General features: G+C 40.0%; 1 protein-coding gene across 1 annotated transcript in view; it reads right to left on the bottom strand.

The window, feature by feature from the left end:
* Positions 1 to 25,008, bottom strand: part of ACOT7 (acyl-CoA thioesterase 7) — a 1,060,649-nt gene that overhangs the window by 93,717 nt on the left and 941,924 nt on the right. Inside the window, exon 8 of the mRNA XM_053690394.1 lies at positions 18,993 to 19,177. Coding sequence (XP_053546369.1) covers positions 18,993 to 19,177 — 185 coding nt within the window. The remainder of the gene's footprint in view (positions 1 to 18,992; positions 19,178 to 25,008) is intronic.

The raw sequence follows: 25,008 nt of genomic DNA on the forward strand, positions 1-25,008 counted from the left end.
TGTATACTTTTTAAATATTTTGAGACACTTTGTCTTTTTAATTGTTGATTATAAATATCTGTATCATATAGGCATTTATAGAAGTTGACACTTCAGAAAATAAATTGGTTTTTTTTTTATATATACTCAATATCATCCTCCTGGTAGCTTCAGGATCTGGAACTCAAAAGAACTTTCAGGGTTATTCTGTATTTAGAAACCTTGACAAGTTTCTCAGAGTTCCATCCTTCAAATTGAAAACAATAAGAATTATTATTCTTTATGTTTTACAGGACCAATTCATGTTCACCTGGGATCTGAAGGATGTATATAAGGAGCATTATTAGTATTTCAGATTTGACTTTTGGATAAACATTTCCTCTTTGTAGCTTTTCCATTTGGCCTGACTACTGCACTCAGAATTCTCAAAAGGTTCTAGGATCCCTCTTATCTGTAATTTGAACTTAGGGCATTTCTATAGCTCCTCCCTAGACGTTATTTTGCTTCAGGCTAAATTTCAGATTTAAAAATTAATCATACAAGCAATATGTTGTTGTTTCTTCAACAACACAGATAGAAAATCAAGGTTCCTAAGAGCTCTCTATCTCCTCACGCCACAGTGTCTTTTCTGGAAGTCGTTACATACTATCCTTATCTGATCAGAGGAAGCTAGCTACTGTCAACTTGTGCGATTCTCCAATCGACTCACAATTCTGCCATAGTGTTCTGCATGGAACTGCTAGGTCTGATCATTGCGGCATCTGCTTCTTTTACGATTGCTCTGTTTTTATATGAGAACACTTCAACTTTGCATTCTGAGTCAATGGTGCAAACATTTCTATTTTCTTAAAAAAATAAAAATATTTTGGAACCTGTAACAATTTCCGTTCTGGTGGATAAATCACAAGTTCCTTTCTCAGAGATCTTCCTTTCTTCATCCAACTTGGACAATAATCACAACAGTTGCAAGTCTCTCAGGTTGAGGCATGGTATGGGGATCCAGAAGAAAGCAAAGAATTTGGTCTCCTCAGGAGGTAAAGTTACCAATAAATATTCTAGAACTCTAGAGCAATCTTCAGGGCTCTTCAGAGCAGTCCTCTTCTTAAGTAGGAAACTTACCTGCATTTTCAATTACACAACGTCACAGTGGTGGCATATATTAAAAATTAAGTGGGAGGGATGTTTCCGGGGCGGCGGCCATGTTGGTCACTTACTTTAGAAGCTGAAGAGTCAGACTAATACATCTACTTCATATCGCTTGACCATCCAGGGTCGAGAGAGCTATATACTTCAACTACAGATTCTACTGAGTAATTGAACCTAAAAAGTGGAGCCAACTTCAACTCTGAAGTACTGGAACAATGAGGTACGCAGTGGCAGCCTAGAACAAGGCCGGACCGTCATTTAACCCCCCGTGATCCGGGTATAACAACTTCTTCCGCTGTCTTCCAAACCTACCAAAACTGCATTTAAACTGGCATTCAACATGAGATTATTTGAAGCTGTTGTATGTTCTTTATTGGAGGAGCATTATCAGAGACTGTCCAATCTAATCATCAGTGGGTTCAGCATAAAACCTCAGATTATTATTAGATGATGAGGACCAACTCCATATAGCACCCACGGATGCCCCACCGAGCGCTGTGATACTCTTACTAAACTCTAACTACCACAGCTAATTAAGGGGATAACCCGGCTACAGATAAGGAACGGCGCATACCACCTATGGAATTACGGCCCAGGGACAGCTCGAAACCCTGTTGGATCAAACACAGCAGAGAGCAGTCGAGACAATCGGCCTTGAACTCCCCTACACTTCTCACAGACACCGGCTGATTCAGTGGCTACCAACATGAGGATCGGCTCAACCAAGTGGAGAAGCGGCTCAACAGGCTTCACCCTCTTCTAGCGACTTGCACAGTGTGCGAGGGCCGAAATAGTGGATCAAACAGGAGCAGGCTACCTTGCCAAGATTACCTGCCCTCGATCCATTTGCCAGAGGAAAAGAGCTCACCAACATGCGGCACTTCCATTTTCCAGAACTGGCATAGGCTAAGTTTTGTTTTCACATGATTTTTCTTGCCAAAGTTAAGAACTGTTTCAGTTTAGCTCTCAATTTGATGAATTTCAAGTCGGATTAACTTTGGCAAATTCACAGGTCCGCATACAGAGAGCAGAAGTAGGCTAACTGTATCGGGACATAGAACGGCACCTGTGGAGTCCGTGCTTCTAACTGTGATCCTTAAGCTCTCATGTATTAAGCCACTATTTGTGTATCCTAGTATAGTATATACAGTGTTTCTTAATGTTTGATTTTCTACTGTTCATACAGATTAGTTTTTTTAGTATGTACTAAAAGTCTTTATATAATTCAGTGGTTGTATAATGTATTATAAATGGCTGTATTAAATGTGTTGGGATAGATTGTGCCAATAAACTTAAACCTGCGTTATCCCTGATAGATGATAATACTTAGTTTAAACCTTATGGGAAGGGGCAAGATGGAAGATTAACAACTAAGATGTTTGACACTCAGCCTACTGTTACATCTTGCTAGTTATTGTTGCCACACTTATAAGCATTAACTGTGGGTCCTGGTCATCTGAGCAGTAAGCTTAAGACCCATGATACTTAATACCCCAGCATACTGCGTAATGTATCACGCCTATGTTATTACAGGTTAACTATTAGGTATAAGCGAAGCAACTAGAACATACAGGTTGTTGTTCACTATTCTCTTTTTAATACTCTCCCTATAGCAATAAGAGATTGAGGATGTGCTGTTTGCGGACAAAGCAGCACAGCGTTTACATTATATAAAGATGAGAGCAATACTTCTTTTATCTGCAATTTACTACTATTCTCAAACAGTTAGCAGAATTTTGCTTCCTAATCACATGTTACTGTTTTAAAGTCCTATGTTTGTTTTTCCTTTAAGGGTGAATGTGTTTAAATCCTACTTAACAAGTGCTACATGGGTTTTAACAGTTCCCCACTCTTTTGAATATTTTAGTATTTCCAGCAAACCTAATTTAGGCTTGTGTTATTAACTCTATCCAACCCTCTAAAACCACCCAGCAAGATCTAGATTCAGAGCTAATAACATATAAAAGGGATATCAGACCCGGAGAGGTGTTAGCAACTATCTGTTATCATTTCTGAAGAAATTCTTTTTTACATTGAATGCCATCTCTAACTCAACATGATAATCTATTTAGTAAAAGTACCCAATATCCACCAGATAATGTTTAAGTTCCATAGATAGTTCTTTCCTAATGTTAAAATAATACTAACGTTAAAATCTACATTATATGTTTGAGCCACAGACAGGTTCTATAAAAATAAACTGAGGTTCACCTTATGAGACCCAAAAGTGGTCTCCTATTATTTGAGATTACCCTCTACAATTTGCATTCTCTGCAATATTAAGAGGTCCAAGAGTGGCCTCATGAGTCATCTAGGGGGTAATATAGCCCATTAGGCAAATATTGATTGTTAAAAATGTGCAATTTGTCATACGAATACGAGGTACACTGTGCAATTATTTTTCTATATTGCTCAATGACTATTATATGTATGCCTTAATTTGAACCTCAATAAAAAAATAAATTAAGTGGGAATACGCAGTTCTCTAGAGATGAAGGAGGTCTCAAATTCTACAATGGGCAGAGAACAATCACCATTTGTGCTATTTATATTCTAGGCGTGATCATCTGAAAGCGTATTAACTCAGTCGCCAATACCATCTCCCAGGGGAATAATCTCTTCTCTTGTGTGTCTTCAATCAGATGATTAAGTGGGGTCTTTCAGAGATAGACCTTTTGGTTTCTAGTTTAAACACCAAACTTTCCAATCATTTTGTGAGGTCCAGCGTAGTTAGTAGATGCTTTAATTATTCCTTGGTTTTTTTTTTGCATTTTTCTTCCTTCTGTTCTGCTTCCAAGAGATGATAGCTCGAATCAATCAGGAGCTATCATCAGCAATCTGATAGTTTCCGCTTGGCATCGCAGAAAGTGGTTCTCGCACTTAGTGCAAATGACCAGTTTTTCTCCATGGTTTTATTCTTCTTTGTCTCAATCTTCTATATCCTGATCCATTTTATCTTCTCAATCTCTCAACTTGTCGGTTTGGAGAATGAACTCATCATTTTGATACAGCGAGGTTTCTCTGATTATGTTGTAATTACTTTATTCCTCGGGCCTTGAGGTAGATCTATTTCTAAGCATGGAAAGTTTTTATTTCTTGGTGTGGAAAGCAGGGTTTGCAATTGGCATTCTTTCAGAATTCGTTTCTATCAAACGGTCCTTTAGTTTTTCAATGATATAGCCAAAATACCTCTCTTTGTTTGAGTTTTCTCTCCCTAACCTCTCAGTTGGAACATATTCTATAATCTGGTACCTGAGTTGGTTTACTACATGTCCTGCCTCCTTAAAATGGCATGCAACTGGGGATTAGGGATTTTTTTGTCCTGATCTTGGATTTATGCTCCGTTATCCGATCCCGGACCCTCCTGGTTGTTTCACCTACATAAATTTTGGAACATGGGCATTTAAGGATATATATATATATAATGTATTCTGTATTACAAGTAATGTAATGTTCTGATGTACTTTTATAAAAATCTAAATGTATTCTGTATAAATTCTTAATTGATTAAGATGCCCTAATTCTGTTAATTTAAATATCCTATATAGATAAATGAAATGGTTAATAGCTGCTTTAGTAATTATACAATGTTTCATAATGTTTGAAAATGATAGGGATTGCAGTGTATTATATTGCTATCCTTCATGTGTTCATTGGTAGAGCCGAATTTCATATTGAAAAGTTTGAGTTAAATGGCTGTTAAATAACTATACAATGTTTTATAATTATGTATAATATGAGGGATTGGACGGCAGCATAATGTTATTCTGGGTGTATTCACTATGATAGGTACTGATAGAGTTAAATTGCGTGGGAGGTGTTAAGTAATTACCTGTGTAAGTCCATAATTACCTGTGTGATGTCATAATAGGAGGTGTCTGTATATGCTTCTTAAGGACACTTAGTGTGTTTTATTTTATACATGACTAAAGACCGATAGGTCCAAAACGTTGTAACTTTTATCCGGCTGCAATAAACATTGTTGATATTGGAACTTCGGTGCTGCTGTACCCTGCTTTTTGGATACTCTTTTAAGGTTTTGGTGGTGTGAGGCCTTACAGCGGGCACGTTGGTTGTTACACTGGTGATATAGGGTCTTGGACTTTTTATTCTTTCAGAATTCCAAGACTTCCTTATTTCTTTTCAGTGGGTTTAGACAAAAGCGTATCTTCTAGCTCTTTGAAAGTTTACAATTTGACTTGTTCGTTTCTATCCCATATGAAAATTGCTCAACTTCTTGATGTTGAGTTGTGTTTAAGCTTTTCTCAGATTAAAACCAGTTCTTAATCAAATTATCTTTGGTCAGACGAGTCTCTAAATTGTCAGCTCTTTCTTGTGAGCCTCCTTATCTAGTTTACCATCTAGATAAGGCTGTTTTTAATACAAAATGTTATTTCTTTCTACAAATTAATTTCTTCAGACAACTTCATTGGGAAATTTCTAGTTCACTCTCTTTGTTCTATTCCTCAAGATTCTTAAGAAGGGCTTCTTACACAATTTAGATGTAGTAACAACTTTAAAAATTGTATCTACAGGTTACTTGGGATTTTAGAAAATCCTCTACTTTGGGTCCACGCAAAGGCCAGAGCCGTTTCTTTAACCTCTTGGTTTAATCTTTTAATTCAAAAATCTCTCCCAATCCACATTACTGCTTATTCAACCAGACCATTTTTCATTTCCTGAGCATTTATAACTGAGGCTTATGCTATTCAAATGTTCAAGGCAATATGGTCATTCTAACAAACCTATACTAAATTCTACCTCTTTGTTTTTGCTTCCACTGAAGCGGCTTTTGGTAGGAAAGTCCCCCAGGAAGCTGTGTCTGGAAATTAGGTACCTGACTTTAAAAAAAATAAATAAAAAAAATGTATCCTGTCAAAAATTACTCGTGGACTCCACAGCTTGGGTATTAGTCCCCTGGAGTAATGGACCTGTGGACTCTCACCACCTTCTGAAAGAAAACAAAATTTACACTTACCTGATAAATTAAATTTTTAAGGTGGTCAGATTCAACGAGACCCGCCCAATTATTTCAACTTAGTTCATTTTTCTCTGGCAGCAGTTCTAGTTTTGCACCTCATTTTCCCTGTCCTTTCCTAGCTTTCTCCTTGGTTGGCTATACGTAAGAGTGGCTTACCAGAGAGGTGGGAGAGATTGAGTACTTTGGCAGTTTTGGGAATCTTTGCCTCCTCCTAGAGGCTAGGAGCTGAATCCTAGGAGTAATGGACTTGTGGATTCTCCCCACCGTGAAAGAAATTAATTAATCAGGTAAGCATAAATATTGTTTTCTGTGGACTTTTAAATTAAAAGGGATATGAAACAGAGCTCATTTAGTAAACAAAATGTTAAATCAAAGTAAAAAGAAAAAAAAAATTGTGTTGAAAACAGCAAACAACTTTCTTTTTTTTCTTGCACTGAGCACTTGTAGCAATTGCCTTTAGTGAGACAAGGGAATCAACCTTATAAAACTTAAGTTCTATTGTCATGCGATTTTTGCAGCAAAAGTCCTATACTAAGAATGGGCAAGAAACTGACTGGAGCTAGTAAACGTTTCCCCTAGCAACCACTTAGAATTGGAAAGCGACTCTTTTGCCTTCCTATTGAGACCACAGAACTAAGGCTGTGACAGGAAAAGGAAATTTATGCTTACCTGATAAATTGATTTCTTCTACAATAAGTCCACGGATTCATCCTTACTTGTGGGATATTATCCTCCTGCTAACAGGAAGTGGCAAAGAGCACCAAGCAGAGCTGTATATATAGCTCCTCCCTTCTCTCCACCCCCAGTCATTCGACCAAAGGTATAGGAAGATAAAATACACGCTAAAAGGTGCAGAGGTGACTGAAGTTTTGAAAACAAAAATATAATCTGTCTAAAATGACAGGGAGGGCCGTGGACTTGTCGTATCGTAAAATAAATCAATTTATCAGGTAAGCATAAATTTCCTTTTCTTCTACTAGATACGACGAGTCCACGGATATATCCTTAGTTGTGGGATACAATACCAAAGCAACAGGACACGGATGAACGGGAGGGACAAGACAGATACCTAAACGGAAGGCACCACTGCTTGAAGAACTTTTCTCCCAAAAATAGCCTCCGAAGAAGCAAAAGTATTAAATTTGTAAAATTTGGAAAAGGTATGAAGGGAGGCCCAAGTCGCAGCCTTACAAATCTGTTCAACAGAAGCATAATTTTTAAAAGCCCATGTGGAAGCCACCGCTCTAGTAGAATGAGCCGTAATTTTTTCAGAAGGCTGCTGTCCAGCAGTCTCGTATGCCAAGCGGATGATGCTTTTCAGCCAAAAAGAAAGAGAGGTAGCCGTAGCTTTGTGACCCCTACGCTTTCCAGAATAAACAATGAATAGAGAAGATGTTTGACGGAAATCCTTGGTCGCTTGTAAGTAAAACTTCAAGGCACGAACCACGTCCAAATTATGTAACAGACGTTCCTTCTTAGACAACAAATTAGGACACAAGGAAGGAACAACAATTTCCTGATTAATATTCTTGTTTGAAACAACCTTGGGAAGGAATCCAGGTTTAGTACGCAAAACCACCTTATCAGAATGGAATATAAGATAAGGCGAATCACATTGTAACGCAGAAAGCTCAGAAACCCTTCGAGCAGAAGAGATAGCAACTAAAAACAAAACTTTCCAAGATAAAAGCTTAATATCCATGGAATGCATGGGTTCAAACTGAGCCCCTTGAAGAACATTGAGAACTAAATTCAAACTCCATGGGGAGCAACAGGTGTAAACACAGGCTTGATTCTGATTAAAGCCTGACAAAAAGACTGAACGTCTGGGACATCCGCCAGACGCTTGTGTAGTAAAATTGACAAAGCAGAAATTTGTCCCTTTAAGGAACTAGCTGATAATCCCTTCTCCAATCCTTCTTGGAGAAAGGTCAAAATCCTAGGAATCCTAACCCTACTCCATGAGTAGCCCTTGGATTCGCATCAATAAAGATATTTACGCCATATCTTATGGTAAATTTTCCTAGCGACAGGCTTTCGAGCCTGAATCAAAGTATCAATGACCGACTCAGAGAATCCCCGCTTAGATAAAATCAAGCGTTCAATCTCCAGGCAGTCAGCTGCAGAGAATTTAGATTTGGATGTTGGAACGGACCTTGGATGAGAAGGTCCTGTCTCAATGGCAGTTTCCACGGTGGCAGAGATGACATGTCCACTAGATCTGCATACCAAGCCCTGCGTGGCCACGCAGGCGCTATCAAAATTACTGAAGCTCTCTCCTGTTTGATTCTTGCAATCAGACGAGGTAGGAGAGGAAATGGAGGAAACACATAAGCCAGGTTGAACGACCAAGGTACTGCTAGAGCATCGATCAGTACAGCTTGGGGATCCCTTGATCTGGACCCGTAACAAGGAAGTTTGGCATTCTGACGAGATGCCATCAGATCCAATTCCGGTGTGCCCCATTGATGGATCAATGCCGCAAACACCTCCGGATGGAGCTCCCACTCCCCAGGATGAAAAGTCTGACGACTTAGAAAATCCACTTCCCAGTTCTCTACTCCTGGGATATAGATTGCTTATAGGTGGCAAGAGTGAGTCTCCGCCCATCGGATTATCTTTGAAACCTCTATCATCAGAACTCTTTGTTCCCCTTGATGATTGATATATGCTACAGTCGTGATATTGTCCGACTGGAATCTTATGAATTTGGCCAAGGCCAACTGAGGCCACGCCTGAAGCGCGTTGAATATTGCTCTCAGTTCCAGAATATTGATTGGTAAAAGGGACTCCTCCTGAGTCCAAACATCCTGAGCCTTCAGGGAATTCCAGACTGCACCCCAGCCCAAGAGGCTGGCGTCCGTCGTCACTATGACCCATGCTGGCCTGCGGAAGCACATTCCCTGGGACAGATGATCCTGTGACAACCACCAAAGAATAGAGTCTCTGGTCTCTAGATCCAGATTTATCTGAGGAGATAAATTTGCATAATCCCCATTCCACTGTCTGAGCATGCACAGCTGCAGTGGTCTGAGATGAAAGCGAGCAAATGGAACGATGTCCATTGCCGCTACCATTAAACCAATGACCTCCATACACTGCGCCACTGAAGGCCGAGGAATGGACTGAAGTGCTCGGCAAGTAGTTAGAATCTTTGGCTCTCTGACCTCCGTCAGAAAAATTTTCATGTCTACCGAGTCTATCAGAGTTCCCAAGAATGGAACTCTTGTTAGTGGAACTAGTGAACTCTTTTCTATATTCACTTTCCAACCGTGAGTTCTTAGAAACGCCAACACGATGTCCGTGTGAGATTTGGTCCGGTGATAAGTTGACGCCTGGATCAGGATATCGTCCGGATAGGGCTCCACCGCTATGCCCCGCGGCCTGAGAACCGCCACAAGGGACCCTAGAACCTTTGTGAAGATTCTGGGAGCTGTGGCCAATCCGAAACGAAGGGCCACGAACTGATAATGTTCGTCCAGAAAGGCGAACCTTAGGAACTGATGATGATCCTTGTGGATAGGAATGTGAAGATACGCATCCTTCAGGTCCACGGTGGTCATAGATTGACCTTCCTGGATCATTGGTAAAATTGTCCGAATAGTCTCCATCTTGAACGATGGGACTCTGAGGAATTTGTTTAGGCATTTGAGATCTAAAATCGGTCTGAAGGTTCCCTCTTTTTTGGGAACCACGAACAGATTTGGGTAAAACCCCTGTTCCTGTTCTAGTTTTGGAACTGGACAAATTACACCCATGGTATAGAGGTCTTTTACACAGCGTAAGACCGCCTCTCTTTTTGTCTGGTCTACAGACAAACGTGAAAGATGAAATCTCTCTCTTGGGAGAAAATCCTTGAATTCTAGACGATACCCCTGGGTCACAATTTCTAATGCCCAGGGATCCTGAACGTCCCTTACCCAAGCCTGAGCGAAGAGAGAAAGTCTGCCCCCTACTAAATCTGGTCCCGGATCGGGGGCTGCCCCTTCATGCTGTCTTGGTAGCAGCAGCGGGCTTCTTAGCCTGTTTACCTTTATTCCAGGTCTGGTTAGGTCTCCAGACTGACTTGGATTGAGCAAAATTCTCCTCCTGCTTTGTGGCGGAGGAGGAAGCAGAGGGTCCACCTTTAAAGTTCCAAAAGGAACGAAAATTATTTTGTTTAGCCCTCATTTTAACAGTCTTGTCCTGAGGAAGGGAATGACCTTTACCTCCAGTAATGTCGGAAATGATTTCCTTTAGTTCAGGCCCGAATAGGGTCTTCCCTTTAAAAGGAATAGCTAAAAGCTTAGATTTTGATGACACATCAGCAGACCAAGACTTAAGCCATAACGCTCTATGCGCTAAAATGGCAAAGCCTGCATTTTTTGCCGCTAATTTAGCCATTTGAAAAGCGGCATCGGTAATAAAAGAATTAGCTAGCTATCTTGAGAGCCTTAATTCTATCCAAAATATCATCTAATGGGGTCTCAGGTCTCAGCCTTAAGAGACTCCTCTAGAGCCTCAAACAAAAAAACTGCTGTCGTAGTAACTGGAACAATGCACGCTATAGGTTGTAGAAGAAAACCCTGATGAATAAACAATTTCTTTAAAAGACCCTCTAATTTTTTATCTATAGGATCTTTGAAAGCACAACTGTCCTCAATAGGTATAGTTGTACACTTAGCCAGGGTAGAAATAGCTCCCTCCACCTTAGGGACCGTCTGCCAGGAATCCCGAATGGTGTCAGATATGGGAAACATTTTCTTAAAAGTAGGAGGGGGAGAGAACAGAATGCCTGGTCTGTCCCATTCCTTAGTAACAATGTTCGAAATCCTTTTAGGGACTGGAAAAACATTAGTGTAAGTAGGAACCTCTAGATATGTATCCATTTTACACAATTTCTCTGGTGGTATTACAATAGGGTCACAATCATCCAGAGTCGCTAAAACCTCCCGGAGTAACAGGCGGAAGTGTTCAAGCTTAAATTTAAAGGCCGTCACGTCAGAGTCTGTTTCAGGGAACACATTTCCTGAGTCTGAAAGCTCTCCCTCAGACAGCAATTCCCCTACCCCCAACTCAGAATACTGTGAGGGTACATCGGAGTTGGCCAATAAAGCATCAGAGGGCTCAGCATTTACTCTAATACCGGACCTTCTGCGCTTACCCTGTAAACCTAGCAGTTTAGATAATACCTCTGTAAGGGTAGTAGACATAACTGCAGCCATATCTTGCAGGGTAAAATAATTAGACGCACTAGAAGTACTTGGCGTCGCTTGAGTGGGCGTTAAAGGTTGTGACACTTGGGGAGAATTGGATGGCATAACCTGATTCTCTTCAGACTGAGAATCATCCTTAGACATACTTTTATCACCTAAAATATGTTCTTTGCAATGTAAGGCCCTTTCAGTACATGAGGGACACAATGTAAGTGGGTGTTCCAAATGGCTTCTAAACACATAGAGCATTGACTTTCCTCAATGTCAGACATGTTGAACAGGCTATTAATAACCACAAAAAGTCTTGAAAACACTTTATTTAATAAAAAAAACAACAATCTGAAAAACGGTATTGCGCCTTTAAGAGTAAAAATGCGTACAATTTTTCCAAAACTGCTTTAAAATGTTATAACTCTAAAAATTTTAGCATATATGTGTCTTATCTTGTAACCTAAGATTGCACCACAAGTAAGGGGCAATTAACCTTCTATGAGAAAAAACGTTACCCAAAAACGTTACAAAAAATAGGATAGCAACCCCCTGCACCTTGCCACAGCTCTGCTGTGGCGCCTACCTGCTCTCAGGGGTCTGAGAAATCTCACTATCACTTCGTTAGGCTATGTCTTCAGCTTAGGCCCACCGGAGCTGGAGCTTGCTGCCTTCATATGAAAATCTACTGCGCAACTGAGGCGCGATATTAGGCCCCGCCCATCCTATGCAATGTCTCTCTGCCTAGTAAAAACCGCTGTAAAGCAGTATAGGAACTAGCCATGTGGGTTTTTATTGTATTCCCCAATAACACCTATAAGGCATGTGAAACCCTCCAGTGCCATCAAACATAAAAACGTTTCCTCATAAAAACGTTATGTTACCATTGTCAACCATGCTGCCTTTCTTTGCTGCATTTTTAGCCCATAATATACAGTTCCCTGTAATACCCCTTCATACATGTAGGATTACTGCTTACCCCTTCCCTCATGGGAACTATGTCAGCCAGTTCTGAAATACCACAGTCTCTCCAGAAAAAAATGACTGAACATACCTCAATGCTTGTAGCATGAAAAACGTTCCCCACACTGAAGCTTCTCAAGTACTCCTCAGCCATTCTGTGGGAACTCCTCTTGATCTTAAGTGACAACTGCTAAGATCATCAACCTCCAGGCAGAAATCTTCCATCTGCTGCCTGAGGAAAAATAGCACTCACTGGTACCATTTAAAATAAAAAAGTCTTGCTTGAAGAAAAACATAATTTATGCTTACCTGATAAATTTATTTCTCTTGTAGTGTGTTCAGTCCACGGGTCATCCATTACTTATGGGATATATTCTCCTTCCCAACAGGAAGTTGCAAGAGGATCACCCAAGCAGAGCTGCTATATAGCTCCTCCCCTCACATGTCATATCCAGTCATTCGACCGAAACAAGACGAGAAAGGAGAAACTATAAGGTGCAGTGGTGACTGGAGTTATAATATTAAAATTTAGAACCTGCCTTAAAAAGACAGGGCGGGCCGTGGACTGAACACACTACAAGAGAAATAAATTTATCAGGTAAGCATAAATTATGTTTTCTCTTGTTAAGTGTGTTCAGTCCACGGGTCATCCATTACTTATGGGATACCAATACCAAAGCTAAGTACACGGATGATGGGAGGGACAAGGCAGGAACATTAAACAGAAGGAACCACTGCCTGTAGAACCTTTCTCCCAAAACCAGCCTCCGAAGAAGCAAAAGTGTCAAATTTGTAAAATTTGGAAAAAGTATGAAGTGAAGACCAAGTTGCAGCCTTGCAAATCTTTTCAACAGAGGCCTCATTCTTAAAGGCCCAGGTGAAAGCCACAGCTCTAGTGGAATGAGCTGTAATTCTTTCAGGAGGCTGCTGTCCAGCAGTCTCATAGGCTAAACGTATTATGCTACGAAGCCAAAAAGAGAGAGAGGTAGCCGAAGCCTTTTGACCTCTCCTCTGTCCAGAGTAAACGACAAACAGAGAAGAAGTTTGTCTAAAATCTTTAGTTGCCTGTAAGTAGAACTTCAGAGCACGGGCCACGTCTAGATTATGTAAAAGACGTTCCTTCTTTGAAGAAGGATTAGGACATAATGATGGAACAACAATCTCTTGATTGATATTCTTGTTAGAAACAACCTTAGGTAAAAACCCAAGTTTCGTACGCAGAACTACCTTGTCTGAATGAAAGATCAGAAAAGGAGAATCACAATGTAAGGCAGATAACTCAGAGACTCTTCGAGCCGAGGAAATAGCCATCAAAAACAAAACTTTCCAAGATAAAAGCTTAATATCAATGGAATTAAGGGGTTCAAACGGAACACCCTGAAGAACTTTAAGAACCAAGTTTAAGCTCCACGGAGGAGCAACAGCTTTAAACACAGGCTTAATTCTAGCCAAAGCCTGACAAAAGGCCTGGACGTCTGGATTCTCTGCCAGACGTTTGTGTAAAAGAATAGACAGAGCTGAAATCTGTCCCTTTAGCGAACTAGCGGATAAACCCTTTTCTAAACCCTCTTGTAGAAAAGCCAATATCCTAGGAATCCTAACCTTACTCCATGAGTAACTCTTGGATTCGCACCAATATAAATATTTACGCCATATCTTATGGTACATTTTTCTGGTCACAGGTTTCCGAGCCTGTATCAATGTATCAATAACCGAATCCGAAAACCCACGCTTTGATAGAATCAAGCGTTCAATTTCCAGGCAGTCAGCCTCAGAGAAATTAGGTTTGGATGGTTGAAAGGACCCTGAATTAGAAGGTCCTGCCTCAGAGGAAGAGATCATGGTGGACAGGACGACATGTCCACTAGGTCTGCATACCAGGTCCTGCGTGGCCACGCAGGCGCTATCAGAATTACCGATGCCTTCTCCTGTTTGATCCTGGCAATCAGTCGAGGTAGCAACGGAAATGGTGGAAACACATAAGCTATGTTGAAAACCCAAGGGGCTGCTAATGCATCTACCAGCACCGCTCCCGGGTCCCTGGACCTGGATCGTAACAAGGAAGCTTCGCGTTCTGGCGAGATGCCATGAGATCCAGATCCGGTTTGCCCCAACGACGAATCAGTTGAGCAAATACCTCCGGGTGAAGTTCCCACTCTCCCGGATGAAAAGTCTGGCGACTTAGGAAATCCGCCTCCCAGTTCTCTACGCCTGGGATGTAAATGGCTGACAGGTGGCAAGAGTGAGACTCTGCCCAGCGAATTATCTTCGAGACTTCCAACATCGCTAGGGAACTCCTGGTTCCCCCTTGATGATTGATGTAAGCCACAGTCGTGATATTGTCCGACTGAAATCTGATGAACCTCAGTTTTGCTAACTGAGGCCAAGCTAGAAGAGCATTGAATATTGCTCTTAATTCTAGAATGTTTATTGGAAGGAGTTTCTCCTCCTGAGTCCACGATCCCTGAGCCTTCAGGGAATTTCAGACTGCTCCCCAGCCTAGAAGGCTGGCATCCGTTGTTACAATCGTCCAATCTGGCCTTCGAAAGGTCATTCCTTTGGACAGATGAACCGGTGACAACCACCAGAGAAGAGAATCTCTGGTCTCCTGGTCCAGATTTAGCAAAGGGGACAGATCTGAATAATCCCCGTTCCATTGACTGAGCATGCATAGTTGCAGCGGTCTGAGATGCAGGCGTGCAAATGGCACTATGTCCATTGCTGCGACCATTAAGCCGATTACCTCCATGCACTGAGCTACTGATGGGCTTGGAACGGAATGAAGGACACGGCAAGCATTGAGAATCTTTGATAACCTGGACTCCGTCAGGTAAATCTTCATCTCTACAGAATCTATAAGAGTCCCTAGAAAAGGAACCCTTGTGAGCGGTAACAGAGAACTCTTTTCCACGTTCACTTTCCACCCATGCGACCTCAGAAATGCTAGAACTATCTCTGTATGAGACTTTGCATTTTGAAAACTTGACGCTTGTATCAGAATGTCGTCTAGGTACGGAGCCACCGCTATGCCTCGTGGTCTTAGTACCGCCAGAAGTGAACCCAGAACCTTCGTAAAAATTCTCGGGGCCGTGGCTAACCCAAAGGGAAGAGCCACAAACTGGTAATGCCTGTCTAGAAAGGCAAACCTTAGGTACCGATAATGATCTTTGTGAATCGGTATGTGAAGGTAAGCATCCTTTAAGTCCACTGTGGTCATATATTGACCCTCTTGGATCATGGGTAGGATGGTTCGAATGGTTTCCATCTTGAACGATGGTACCCTTAGGAATTTGTTTAAGATCCTTAAGTCCAAGATTGGTCTGAAGGTTCCCTCTTTTTTTGGGAACCACGAATAGATTTGAGTAAAATCCTTGTCCCTGTTCCGATCACGGAACTGAGTGGATCACTCCCATGATTAAGAGGTCTTGTACACATTGTAGAAATGCCTCTCTCTTTACTGGGTTTGTTGATAACCTCGATAGATGGAACCTCCCTTGTGGAGGAGAGGTTTTGAAATCCAGAAGGTATCCCTGAGATATAATCTTCAACGTCCAGGGATCCTGCACATCTCTTGCCCAAGCCTGGGCGAAGAGAGAAAGTCTGCCCCCCACTAAATCCGTCTCCGGATAGGGGGCCCTGTCTTCATGCTGTCTTAGGGGCGGCAGTAGGCTCTCTGGCCTGCTTGCCCTTGTTCCATGACTGGTTGCCTTTCCAACCCTGTCTGTAACGAGCAGTAGTTCCTTCCTGTTTTGGAGCGGAGGAAGTTGATGCTGCTCCTGCCTTGAAGTTACGAAAGGCACGAAAATTAGACTGTTTGGCCTTTGGTTTGGCCCTGTCCTGAGGAAGGGCGTGGCCCTTACCTCCCGTAATGTCAGCAATAATTTCCTTCAAGCCGTGCCCGAATAAGGTCTGCCCTTTGAAAGGAATGTTAAGTAGCTTAGACTTGGAAGTTACATCCGCTGACCAGGATTTAAACTTGCTGAATTTTTAGCCGTAAGTTTGGTTAGATGTACTACGGCATCTGAAACAAACGCATTAGCTTGCTTAAGGGTTCTAACTTTGCACAAAGCCTCATCCAATGGCGCTGTGCGAATCGCCTCTTCCAGAGACTCAAACCAGAATGCCGCTGCAGCCGAGACAGGCGCAATGCATGCAAGAGGCTGCAATATAAAACCCTGTTGAACAAACATTTTCTTAAGATAACCCTCTAATTTTTTATCCATTGGATCTGAGAAAGCACAGCTATCCTCCACCGGGATAGTGGTACGCTTGGCTAAAGTAGAAACTGCTCCCTCCACCTTAGGAACCGTCTGCCATAAGTCTCGTGTGGTGGCGTCTATAGGAAACATTTTTCTAAATATCGTGGGAAGGGAAAAAGGCACACCGGGTCTATCCCACTCCTTACTAATAATTTATTTTTGGTATAGGAAAGACGTCAGTACACACCGGTACCGCATAGTATCTATCCAACCTACACATTTTCTCTGGAATTGCCACCGTGTCGCAATCATTCAGAGCCGCTAATACCTCCCCTAGTAACACACAGAGGTTCTCAAGCTTAAATTTAAAATTTGGAATTTCCGAATCCGGTCTCCCCGGATCAGAACCGTCACCGACAGAATGAAGCTCACCGTCTTCATGTTCTGCAAATTGTGACGCAGTATCAGACATGGCTCTCGTGTCATCAGCACGCTCTGTCCTTAACCCAGAGCTATCGCGCTTGCCCCTTAATTCGGGCATATTATATAATACTTCTTTCATAACATTAGCCATATCATGTAAAGTGATTTGTAAGGACCTAGATGTACTTGGCGTCTCAATCCTACGCATCTCCCGAGCGGGAGACGCAGGTACTGACACGTGAGGAGAGTTAGGCGGCATAACTTCCCCCTCGTTGTCTGGTGATAGTTTCTCTATCGGTACAGATTGACTTTTATTCAAAGCAATATCAATACAATTGGTACACATCGTTCTATTGGGCTCCACATTGACTTTTGAACATGATGAACAAACAGTTTCCTCTGAATCAGACATGTTTAAACAGACTTAGCAATCAAACTAGCAAGCTTGGAAATCACTTTCAATAAGTTTACAAGCAATATAAAAAACGCTGCAGCGCTTAAAAAATACAGATATAAGTAAACAATTCTTAACAAGAAGTGTATTATTAGCAGAGGATTGCACCCATTAGCAAAAGGATGATTAACCCCTCAATACCCAAAACGGATAAAACGGATATCAATTAAGATTTAACGCTTTTAATCACAGTCAAGCACACTGTCACAGATCTGCTGTGACTGATTACCTCCCTCACAAATGAATTTTGCAGACCCCTGAGCTCTCTAGAGACGTCCTGGATCAAGGAGGAAGAAGCAGGAAGACTGTGCTAGAATCTTAACTGCGCAACAAGGCGCTAAAACAAGGTCCCTCCCACTCCTATTACAACAGTGGGAGCCCTGATATAACGGTTTCCATGCAGAAAATATATGTTAGCCATGTGGAAAAAATCATGCCCAAAGAGATTTATCACCAAAGTACCTCACAAAAACGAATAACATGCCAGTAAACGTTTTATTAAAAAGCAACATTTTCCAATGTCATGTAAAGTTATCACTAAGCCTGCTACCAGTCGCTACCACTGCAGATAAGGCTTAAGTATTATTTCAGTTTTAACAGCATTTTCTCAGTCAAATTCTAGTCCCTAGAAAATAACTTGACTGCGCATACATTTATCAGCCTGATACCAGTTGCCACTACTGCATTTAAGGCTGTACTTACATCATACGATAACAGCAGTATTTTCTTAGTCAATTCCATTCCCAGAAAATAATGTACTGTACATACCTCATTTGCGGAAGACCCCGCATGCTATTCCCAGTTTCTGAAGTTACCCCACTCCTCAGAATGTCGAGAACAGCCAGTGGATCTTAGTTACGCCTGCTAAGATCATAGAAAAAAAAAAACGCAGGCAGTTTCTTCTTCCAAATACTGCCTGAGATAGAAAAACAGCACACTCCGGTGCCATTTAAAATAACAAACTTTTGATTGAAGAATAGTTAAGTAAAAACTCCAGCTCCTCTCGCGACCTCCTTCTTTGTTGAGGGTTGCAAGAGAATGACTGGATATGACATGTGAGGGGAGGAGCTATATAGCAGCTCTGCTTGGGTGATCCTCTTGCAACTTCCTGTTGGGAAGGAGAATATATCCCATAAGTAATGGATGACCCGTGGACTGAACACACTTAACAAGAGAAATAAAAACTATCATTTTAACACCTCTTTCACTTTACCTCTTCCTATTACTAGTATAGGCAAAGAGAATGACTGGTGATGGAAAGAAGGGAGGAACTATATATACAGCTCTGCTGTGGTGCTCTTTGCCACTTCCTGTTAGCAGGAGGATAATATCTCACAAGTAAGAATGAATCCGTGGACTTGTCGTATCTAGTAGAAGAAATAATGGATCCTACACAAATTAAGTAAAATGAATAAAATATATAATAAAGGTAAAATCCTTTTAAAATGATAAATAATACATATTTTAACGATTTTTTTTAGTAAGTATAACCCACTGTTTAGTGTTTTATTTTATTATAACAATGAAACAGACTGTTTTAAATCTCTATATTTATCCCTGTAAAAACCCACAATAACAGTTTAAAGGAAAAACGGGTTTTCAACAAATGCTATATACATTATTAGCCTCCAAATTATTATATAGTCATTTTATGTGATACATACCACTAGTTGAGGTATTGGCAGAGGTTTTCCTTCTTTGCTCAGAGAAACAAAGGTAAAGAAGGCACTGACTGCTCGATATTTTTCCTGAGATTCCCCAACTAGATTATCCGCATCCACAAATACCTCAATCTCCATAGATTTATTGCTAGTGAATGTCATACGACCAGATATAGTGATGATGCAACCTGAAAATGAAAAAGATAGTTTTGTTATTGGTCGGCTGTAACACTTTTGTAAGACTTTCAGATTATTATAGTGATGAGTGAAAAAACTTTATTTGTATTGGATTGTACTCAGTGGTGTATTTGAGTTTCGTGCTGCCCTAGGCACTCAAAATTCTGCTGCTCCCTCCCCAGGTTTTAGGCCTTTTTTTGGCCATAATATTTTTTGGTGAGGGTGTTATGTGACTTTTATTTTCATGGCATTTCCAAAGTAAATGTTCAAGTGCGGGTAGTGCAGTATGTGTGTGTAGTGCAGTGAGTGTCCAAAATATGCCCCTGATTGTACTGTACTGTATTATGTTTTTGAGATATAATTTTTATATATATATATATATATATATATATATATATATATATATATATATATATATATATATATATATATATATATATATACACATATAGTCAGGGGTGAAAGATTATCAGCATGGTCTACTAGCCGGCAGTTTAAAAGCTACTAGCCCAGAGTGATAATCCAATCAATGTTAAAAATAGGAAAAAGTAAAATTTCGAAGTCATCCGGGACTAGTGGACCACTGGAAATTCCAAGCCCTGCATATAGTGGTTTCCATTTTTTTAATGAGTCACATTTACCAAAGGGAGCTCAACAGAGCCACATAATTTCAGCGACAGCTTGCTCAATTTGCTGTTGATCATAATAGCAACTTCCTCACAAAAAGAAACCTGAGGGAAATGCCATTATTAAAAGCATGACAATGACAACTACTTAGCCAATAATGATACTTAGCCACATTTAAAAATAAATGAAAAAAATAAAACATGTTTATTTTTTTATATAAACATAAAAAAAAAAAAACCTAACTATCCTGCCTACAAGTACAGGTGTCCAATCCAAAGACCAATAAGGACCCCAAAATGTTGTCATTAAAGGGATATGAAACCCAGATCTTTTCTTTCATGATTCAGATAGAGCAGGCAATTTTAAGCAACTTTTTAAATTTACTCCTATTATCAAATTTTCTTCATTAGTTTTGGTATCTTTATTTGAAAAAGCAGGAATGTACGCTGAGGAGATGGCCCATTTTTGGTTCAGCACCCTTGCTGATTGGTGAAATTTGAAATATTTTTATTAGCAATTTCTTTTTTTTGCTGGTTATGGATCATCTGGATATGTATAAATGTCAAATATTATTCCCTGAGGTTTAACTAAATAGGAAAGAACCCTAAACTATGGCCAGACCGTAGTGTGCAAGAACAGCATGGGAGACTTGCTAGATGGGATTTTTAGTGGAGGATCATATTGGGATAATTTTATTTCTGCATGTGTTTACTGCTCAGGGGATATGTGTTTGAGTTATTGCAGTGGGGGATTATGTTGGGGATACTTAGATAGGGGTGTTGTAGGGCGTGACTAAGTAAACCCATTAGCCTATTTTTTTGGGGGGAGTCATGATTTTATCATGGTGCGGTGGGTTGCCAGATCAACCATAATCCTTTAAAGTGGCTATGGTTAAAGGGGCATGAGTATAGAATTTTAAATAACTTTCTAATGTAATATTATAATTTTAGCTTCATTCTCATGGCATCCTTTGTTGAAGGAGCAGCAATGCACTACTGGGAGCTAGCTAAACACACTGGGTGAGCCAATGACAAGAGGCATATATGGGCAGCCACCGTTCAGGAGGTAGTTCCTAGCAGTGCATTGCTGCTCTTGATCCTACCTAGGTATGACTTTCAGTAAAGGATAACAAATGAATAAAGAACATTAGATTAAAGAAGTACACTGGAAAGTTATTTAAAATTACACACACACTCTGAATCATGAAAGTTAATATTGACATTATTGTCCCTTTAATTGCGATGGGGTGTTCAAGGTTAGTTTTTTAAACTGGGTATCAATATACCAATTTTTATATGTATCAATTTTTAAACTGGGTATCAGTATCAATATAAAATCAATTGGGATGTTAATTTATTTTTGATGTTCAGGTTGCATTAAGGTTGGTGTAAGCAATGCTTCACATGATAGAGACAGGTATAGGATACTATCTCTGCTATGGTATAACGGATGGTATATCGGCTCATTTAGAAAGTAACAGATGACGCTATTACCGTGCAAACCCATGAGCCGCTGGAATTTTGTTTTGCTCAAAACCGATCGTACAGAAGCCATACTTGAAAGAAGCAGAGTTATGCTGCAACTTGCCAATACTTTAATGCATTACTGAAAAAAATCCAATCATAAAACCCACACCAGCTAATGTGCAACGAAAAGTTTATGATTTCAACCATCCTTCACCTTCCTTTAGGTTGATCCAAATTTGGAGTTAAACAAATGCTTTTGAGTAATCATTCTTGCCCTGGGCATGTCAATTCATGACTATTAATGATTTGAGCGGTACAACAACAGTTTGTTTATTGCTGTATGGCACAATGCAAATACATAATAAGGGTTTGGGGCTCAAAGAATTTAAAGGGTAACTACTTTCCTTTTATATCCAATCAGATTCCTTCACGCTCATCAGGTTCTTTGTAGTCTAATGACTAAGTTTGTAGTCCTATGACTAGGTGCCAACAGGCCCGAAACGCGTAAGGAGGTCTTGTGTTTGTCCTTCTAACCCTGGAGTGCGTTATTTTAACTGGTATCAATAAATATGTGGATTTTAACTTTCCCCTGAGTGCTGCTTATTGTGGTTTTCTTTGTAGTCTAAATTCATCTTCAGTTTGTGGTTAATGATTTCACTATAGTCTCTGCTTATAGGGGAAGCTATATTAAAGGGACATGAAACCCAAACTTTTTCTTTTTTTTTTGTTTTAATTTTTTATTGAGGTTGTAATAAAGTTTCACAACGTATTCATCCGGTAACAATAATAGCGTAATTCTGGAAAATACATCCTTATAACATAAACATAATCTTAAACCAAAGAAATAGTGAGTCTTGAAATAAATTCTATATGCCTTCGGAGGGAAACGTGTAGAATAGTCATGTAAGTTACATCTATGTCCCGTAGTCATAACCCCCTTATGAAAAGGTAGACATTATCAACGGGTAAGAGGCATATGAGAATGCTAGAGTTAACCTTGTAAACATGGATGTTGATAACGGAACATATGTTTGTACATAAGATAATGGAACCTCAGTTTTATATTTTATATATAATAGATATGGCCCACGCCTTACCGTGAAGAAAATTAATATGTTCATTTATTCTAATAGGGTTGAGGCAGGCGTGGGGCAGTATTTGTTTGGGCATTCTCAGACCAAGGTGGTCTAGAAAAGGGAAGAAAGAAGTCAGCGGGCAAGAGCCGCTTATAACTTTTTCTTTTATGATTCAGATACTTTAAACAACTTTCTAATTTACTTCTATAATCACATTGTCTTTGTCTTTGTTCTCTTGGTATATTTTGTTGAAAAGCAGGGACATAAGCTCAGGAGCGTGCACATGTCTTGAGCACTATATGGCAGCAGTTTTGCAAGATTGTTATCCATATGCAAGAGCACAAGATGGCAGCATTATTTCCTGCCATGTAGTGCTCCAGACGCCTACCTATGTATCTCTTCAATTAAGAATAGCATGAGAACAAAGCCAATTTAATAATAGAAGTAAAAAACATTGTGAAAATAACTTAAGGCCTGTTTTTTTTCTTTTTCCCCCCAGATCCTTAAGACTTACCTTTCCAACGGCAAGTCTTTGGGGTCTGTAGCTGCTTAGATGCCTGAGTTACAGGCTTCTAAGCAGCATGCCCCCTTTCCCTATTCTTGTCATTGTCTATTTTAAATAAAGTTGCGCAGTGATGTAATCACGTCATTGCGCGGGACGTCACTGCGCAAAACGTGAAGCCCCGGCGATGCCCGTCAGTATACAGGCCCGATCGTTGGGGTAGGAGTGGGTGGGAGCCCCCAGATCTCCCTCAAGGTGGGAGAGTGCTAGCGACGGCTCTGAGCCGTCGTTAGCACCTGAGTGAGAAACTCTGCAACGGCTCGGAGCCGTCGTTCGCACTAAAAGGGTTAAAAACTAAAATGACTAGTTTTCCCTGCCTGTAAGTGACATTCTTTTCTGCCTGGGTCTTTCGTTTGGTTTTTGTGTTCTAAAATGCAAATAATAGTCTATTTTTATTTAAAACAACAAATATTACCTTTCTGATCATGGTACTGTACTATCTTTCTGATGTTACTATGTATACAAAAGTATTAAAAAATAATATAAAAACTATCTTTAGCTTGCATGTATAAGTTGATAAAATTACATGTAAATATTGCCTAAATAAACTAAGATATTGTTGTTTACATTTGGTCCCATCCCCTCTCCAAACGGTCTCATTAAAGATACAAATATTCCAAAATTCCAACTATTTCGATATCCATACCTTTTCTGGTCCCAAGCAGTTTGGATAAAGGATTCTCTACCTGTATATAGTTATTTAATTTCTTTCTAACAAATATTTTACTAATAGAATATATATTACTAACATAAAAAAGTCTCCATGAAAAAATTATATTTGATTGGAGACTGCCTGTCTAAATCTCACTTTTCTCTTAAAAAGTAGAATGTGTTGTTAAGCTTGAGAAATGACTACATTTTTAAACAATATAAATACCCTAAGGTATCCTAATGCATATATAAGTGAGTTTCTAATACAAATTACATAGCATTTTGGCAACTTTAAAAATCTTGCTATTTGGCAGACATATTTTTGTTATAAACCCCCCAGAAAATCAGATAAAAATAGTAAGCTTTATTTCATTGGCAGACAAATATTACATGAATAAGATAAAACATAAACTTAGCCATCTCTGCATATATAAGTTAAAAGAACAAGTATAGGGTTTCTATAATTAAAATGATGAGGGATTTAATGAAAAAGCAAAGACTTGTAACACAAAAATCCTTTATTAAATTTTAAAAAGCATTAAAAGCATTACTCAGTTGTGCACTTATATTTCCTACAAGATATGTAGTGCAAGATAGATGGTCCAAAATTCAATGGAAAGTGAAACATCAAAAATCTATTTAAATTCATATTTAAAAGGTTCTAATAGTTTTATTCAATTGTATCAGGTATTTATTTTGATTATATATGTGTAAAGCCCAATGAATTGACAGTTACTGTGGCATTTTATTCTGTCCCATGCCACTGTACGGTTGTCTCAATTTATGTCTCAGAAGAGGAAATGCAGCCCAGCAGTTCTGTCTAAACCCCTTCCAGATTGTCCTGCCCCAACTGTTCCATGCACCATCTCTGGACTATTATTAGTGTCTTGCTCAAAGTGCAAAATGAGAGGTGTTCAGTGGGTAAAATTCACACTATCTCTACAGCAGGGGTGGGCAACTATCGGCCCTCCAGATGTTATGGACTACATCTCCCATAATGCTCTTTCATCCATAATGCAAGCAATGCATCATGGGAGATGTTGCCCATAACATCTGGAGGGCCGGTAATTGCCCACTCCTGCTCTACAGGCTCTCCAGAATCACATGCCCCTATATTATTCTATGTAGCTTATTTACTAAATAATGAATCGGTTGCACAGAATAACATAAGTAACTGAAGAAGTCAGCGGGGGCCAAAGAAGCTACAGAAACTGGTGAAGCTGGAGAGGCAGCGGAAGCTAGAGAGGCAGGTGAAGCCAGAGAAGCCACTTAGTGAATACTGCACACTCTTTGGTAAACGCCTACAATGGTCCCTTGTAGGTAGGAGTTTAAAAGTGAAATGATATCATCTTGAATATAATTCTAAATTATTATTATTATTTTAACCTATATGGTGCTTGCACACAGGTGCTGACTGGTAGTATGCTCTGGGCATAGTGAATAGCACATACTTACCAATT

This window comes from Bombina bombina, chromosome 8, assembly GCF_027579735.1.
Source record: "Bombina bombina isolate aBomBom1 chromosome 8, aBomBom1.pri, whole genome shotgun sequence".
NCBI lineage: Eukaryota > Metazoa > Chordata > Amphibia > Anura > Bombinatoridae > Bombina > Bombina bombina.